At 31.7% G+C, this 6,000-nt stretch overlaps 1 protein-coding gene across 1 annotated transcript in view; it reads left to right on the forward strand.

The window, feature by feature from the left end:
* Positions 1-966: 966 nt before the first annotated feature.
* Positions 967-6,000, forward strand: part of LOC106471830 (UDP-GlcNAc:betaGal beta-1,3-N-acetylglucosaminyltransferase-like protein 1) — a gene marked incomplete at its 5' end in the record, with an annotated part of 10,178 nt that continues 5,144 nt past the window's right edge. The window contains 4 exons of the mRNA XM_013932449.2: positions 967-1,031; positions 1,613-1,678; positions 2,027-2,122; positions 5,123-5,218. Of these exons, the coding sequence (XP_013787903.2) occupies positions 967-1,031; positions 1,613-1,678; positions 2,027-2,122; positions 5,123-5,218 (323 nt within the window). The remainder of the gene's footprint in view (positions 1,032-1,612; positions 1,679-2,026; positions 2,123-5,122; positions 5,219-6,000) is intronic.

Raw genomic sequence — 6,000 nt, forward strand, 5'->3', positions numbered from 1 at the left:
AAGAAAGGACTTGTATCTTAGAAGAATTAACAAACAAACATACAGAGACGTAACAATATGTTTAATACTGTTAAGTGTATAATATGTTTAAAGGTATATAGACACTGTATAAGATTGGAATTTAAACCTACAAGTAAAATGAATGACACTTGATGCATGGCTAAGATAAAAAGGACTTGCGTAGTTTTGTTTGTTTGTAATTAAGCACAAAGCTACACAAATGGGCTATCTGTGCTCTGCCCTCCACGAGTATTGAAACCCGGTTTCTAGCATTGTAAGTCTGCAGACATACTTCTGTGCCACTGGGGGCAACTTGTGTAGTAAAAACTATTTATTTCGATAAAGAAAAAGCAGTCTACATTTTTAATTTTGCTGTTAAAATTTACCGTATATATTTCCTGTATTACGTTATTACTTGTGATTTATTACGTACTGTATTTGTATCAAGCTTTGTTTTCTTTAATTTACTTTATTCAAGATCGCTGCCTGTATCTCTTCAATGTATTCTTTCATTGATGGGTTCTTTTGTAAATATTTGTTTAAAATAATTTAATGTTTAATCCACGTAATAATCACAGACTAGTTTATTTCATCCACTAATATCACAAAACACACTGACTAGTTCAACTCATTAATATCACAAAACACACTGACTAGTTCAACTCATTAATATCACAAAACAGCAGGACTGATAGATGGAATACCCCCCAACGTGTTTGGGTGCTATGGCTACAGGAATTATCCATTTTGACTTAAGGGTGAGAATTAGGAATGGTAATATAGGAATAAGTTTGAATTTTAGTTTAATCATATCGTTTTTGTTTTGTGTGTGTGTGTGTGTATATATATATATGAATAAGTAATGAAGATATGTAATAATTTATTACGTATTAATGTGAGTACATTAGTTTAAAAATCATCAGTAATATCTCATTTTTGTTTTGAAAACATGATATTTGCTTTCAGTTGGATATGCCAAAAACCGAGCTGTGGACCAAAGTACAGGGAAATTTTTATGCTTCCTTGATGCAGTAAGTCCATAAATTGATGTGATCTCTTTCTTTTCTCCTAAAACAAAATGTTTATTGTAAAAAATGAAGAAAGAACATTTGTTACAAAGCTCTGAAGTTTATTACAATCTAAATTTTAGCAAGTGCATTTACAGGAAATTAAAAATGTTTTGAATAATTTACCTAGATCAATTGAAGTGGTCTATATACTTGGAAAATTAAATGTTTCATAGTTTCAAAAGTGTTAATTTTAAAACTTAATCGTCATCAAACCTATGCCGTCTGATGCATAGATATCATCAAATTTTGAAATTTAAATTATTGATATAAATTATTGTTTCTGAAATCTTCCCAAACATTTTTTGTATAAATTTCTACTTTGTTTTTGGTAAGAATTTTTTACTTCTTCTGTTGATTTTGAGTTACTTATTATTCATTGGGTAATTAACAAATTTTTTAATGTTCTTTTTTTTATGAAATAATAATTTGTAAATATGTATATTTCTAGTACTGTTGTGTATAAAAATATTTTTTTTTACAGTAACAATGACATTTCAAATCACTTCATCTTTTAAGCATGAAATTTTCTCTGTCTTTTTCAGGATGATATTATGCATCGTAATCGTGTACAGAAACAGTACGATGTGGCTGTTCAGAAACCTAACTGTGTAGGTGTTTTTTTTAACTGTATAATTCAGATGCTTTGTTTTTAAATATAATTGTTGATGTATTGGTAAGCAATTGATTTTTACTGTTTAATTATTTTGTACGATACATGTATTAGAATATATATATACTGGTATTGTGAAATTTACTCCCTAATAGCAAGACGAGTATTGCTGCTAATAACAGATATTATAGATAATGGAATTCATAATGTCTTTGAAGTTTTATCTGAAAGTCTAACCCGATAATCCTAAAACATTATCTAAGTACTGGTAATATTTTACATACAGTTATGTCTGTAGTTCAGAAATGTGTAGCACGTACGTTCAAGATTTGTTTATACATTGTAGATTGTGGGCTGTAAGTTTAATCGAGTTCCTGAAGGTTCGACTGAAAGGTACACGCAGTGGGCCAATAATCTTAAACCATTCCAGTTATACACTCAGGTTTGTTAATAGCATAAAACTTTCAAGCCATTCCAGTTATTTACTTGTGTCACAGTGGTTCAATAACCTTTTAAGTACATTGTTTTATTTATATATTTATACTGAGGTCAGTCAGAATTGCTTAATAACACTATATATTCAAGTGTCTCAACATATTTCTGTGTGTGTTATTCTGGTTCAGTAATTTAAAATCACTTTAGGTATGCACTTGGGTTATGTGTCCAATGGACCACCAGTGTAAAAAAAACATATATATTTGAGTATGTTGTAGTGGGCCAATAACCTACAACACTTCTAATTCTACGATATGGGTTACAGTGGACAGAAATCTCTAACTATTGTATTTATTTATACTCAGGTTTGTGTCACAGTGATCGTGTAATGTAAAACCGTTTTAGTTATGTGTGCATCACAGTTGGTCAGTATTCTTAAGCCATTCCAATTATACAATGTCACGGTGGGCCAGAAATTTAAAGCCAATCCAGTACATACATCTGCATGTGTCACAGTGGGCCGATTAATTTAAAATCCATTGCAGGTTTGAGTGATTTACTCTGCTTCAGATGAGTTCCGATGTTTTAGTATTAAATGATAATTGAAACTGTTGGTACTTGGTGAAACTCCGTAATTACAAAATTGAGGAAAAACAAGACAACTATACATTTCAAAAATACCTTCTTTATTTGCAACCATAGTTTCACCAGTAAAGCATGGTGCCTTTATTGGCAAAACCATGATTTCACCAGTAAAGCATGGTGCCTTTATTGGAAAAACCATGGTTTCACCAGTAAAGCATGGTGCCTTTATTGACAAAACTATGGTTTCACCAGTAAAGCATGGTGCCTTTATTGGCAAAACCATGGTTTCACCACTAAAGCATGGTGCCTTTATTGGCAAAACCATGGTCGTGAATAAATGATGTATTTGTGAAACGTACAGTTGTCTTGTTTTTCCTCAATTCTGTTTTAGTATTAAACATTCTCTAGGGGAAATGAGATCATTTCAAGTACTGAATACAGACTTACTAAGCTGAGTATATTAACGTACGCTGGTTACCTGGTAAGTTAAACCTGAGTTTTTCTTTTCATTGCTGTTTAGAATCTCCTACTTAAAAATAGTTTCAGTATGCCTTGTGTTCTAAATTAACGCACTAAACTGTAAAAATACTGTATACCAGGATAGCTTGTGGAAAAGCTGTAACTGATATATAATAACTAGTACGTTGAAATGTACATGTGTTGCAGTCAATTTATTAACACTTTTTAAATGTTAGAATCACTGTAACTGCATTACGATGGTGATACTTCTTACGGTGTTCATTGTCAAGTTCAGGTATTCTTGGTCGTTAGGGAATTCCAATCGTGAATTTTGGGTATTTTTCCCTAATGACCAACAATACTTGAAATTCATGACTGGAATTCCCTAAAGAACAACAATACCTAAATTCATGATTGGAATTCCCTAATGAACAACAATACCTGAAATTCATGACTGGAATTCCCTAAAGAACAACAATACCTGAAATTCATGATGGAATTCCCTAATGACCAACAATACCTAATATTCATGATTGGAATTCCCTAATGAACAACAATACCTGAAATTCATGACTAAAGAGTTCCCTAATGACCAACAATACTTGAAATTCATGACTGGAATTCCCTAAAGAACAACAATACCTAAATTCATGATTGGAATTCCCTAATGAACAACAATACCTGAAATTCATGACTGGAATTCCCTAAAGAACAACAATACCTGAAATTCATGATGGAATTCCCTAATGACCAACAATACCTAATATTCATGATTGGAATTCCCTAATGAACAACAATACCTGAAATTCATGACTAAAGAGTTCTGATCATGAATTTCAGGTATAGACAAAAAAGGGTGGCTACAAGTAACAAATCCAGGTTGGTTCACCAAGGATATAAAAGATAAACTTTTTAAACAGGTATTATAAATATAAGTAGTTTAAATTCACTGGAATTATGGCAGATTTGGGGAAGTATAGATGGTCAAGAGATTTGGTCACATGGGAAATCCAAACAACTATATGAAAAAAGGTTGGCTGAAATGTAAAAATAAATAGTGGGGGTTTCTTCAAATACATTATGGGTAAGAAAAATGTTAGGATGAATGTAGAGTCTTTGAGGGATGATACTGGAAGACTGTATATGATGACTAAAGGATAGTCTACTTCTTCTGTTGTTTTTACTAATGAAGATTTAAACAGTATTCATCAACCTAAGTCCCCCAGTGGGTGAGAGAGAAGTTTACGGACGTACAGTGCTAAAATTTGGGTTCGATTTCCTGTGGTGCAGGTAGCAGATGGACTAATGTGACTTTTCTCTAGAACAAACAACATAAACATAAACAATTACTTGAGAGAAACAACATTGAACAAGACCATCACATCAATTTTGAGCTTGTTGAAGTTCAAATAATGATAAAGCTTCTGATCCAGATAATATTTCTACAAGGGTTATGAAGGAGGTTAGGGATTGGTTAAGGATTATAATATTCCAGACATCATCTTCAGTGGTATTATAAGATATTAAGTTAAATGGTTCAACTACTTTCAGCCATTATGTAAGTCTGATCGTGAATTTGTAGATAATTTTCAATGGGTAAATCTCAGCTGTTGGCTTGAAAGAATGATAACTACCAGGTGTAAGCATTCATCTAACTAATGTACCGCTTATAACTGTATATTTATAAAAATGTAAGTTTTGTTTTACATCTACTTCATTTATCATGTTGTTCGTTTATGATCAGATATTTAGTTGCATGTGTGCTTATTTACCTTCATTTAGTAATTGTGTGATCTTTGATTTGTTTGAATTCATAAAGCATTTAAGTTAACGTGAAATTGTTTGTATGAGTCAAAAGTGCACAATTAAAATTTGTGAAGTACAGTTACTGGTATGATTAAATGTACTGTGTAAAGAACCCTGACAAGTTATACTCATTTACAAAACTGTGTTTATTAATTAGATCTTTACTTCCCATGGACCTACTGTCATCATGCCCACCTGGTTTTGCTCTCGTGCCATTTTTAATGATGTTGGGGGGTTCTCCGAAGATGGAAAGGTATCTATATACGTGACGTTTGATAATTATGTAAAATATGAATCTTTAAATATGCTCACGTGATTGGTCAAAAAATTGCTTTTGTAAACCTTAAAAACTTCAACGGTGCATTTTTTTCATTATTAAAACTGCTTTGTCTGGTTTCTTTATGTGAGAAAAAGAATTATATATATATTTCTAAATATAAGTTACCTTACGGATGACTTGTTTTGATGTTTTTGTCAGTTCTGTTACTTAAGAAAAGTTATTGGACATGAAATATTAGTGCCCACTGTTTACCTAAACATTCCGGGCTTCTAGACGTAGGTTGCTAAATATCCCCCAGTGGCACAGTAGTAAATATAAGAGCTTAAAGCACTAAAAATCAAGTTTTGATACCTGCAGTGGGCAGAGCACTCTTTGTGCTAAACAATACACAATCTGTTGATAAATACAAGTTTTCAGTCTTTGGTTTCATTTGTATATTTAGAAAGTTTCCAGTGTTCCCCTCAATCTTTAGTTATATTTAAAATGTTCAGATTGAATGCAAATTCCAAGTTTTTTTTTTTTCAATTTTTAGTTTTGATAGAAAGTTATCAAATAAGTGCCTAGTTTCCTCGATTTTTAACTATGACAGAATGTTAAAACAAAGCTAAAATATCCAGTCATATGAACTATATACAAATACATACACACATATATATATTAACTGCTAAAGTGATTACTCAACACATTTCTATAGAAGTAAGTTGTGATTTATCGCATACTGAAAATGGGTTCCCACACTGTCAATTCTGTAGGAC

Source organism: Limulus polyphemus, unplaced genomic scaffold (assembly GCF_000517525.1).
Source record: "Limulus polyphemus unplaced genomic scaffold, Limulus_polyphemus-2.1.2 Scaffold4890, whole genome shotgun sequence".
NCBI lineage: Eukaryota > Metazoa > Arthropoda > Merostomata > Xiphosura > Limulidae > Limulus > Limulus polyphemus.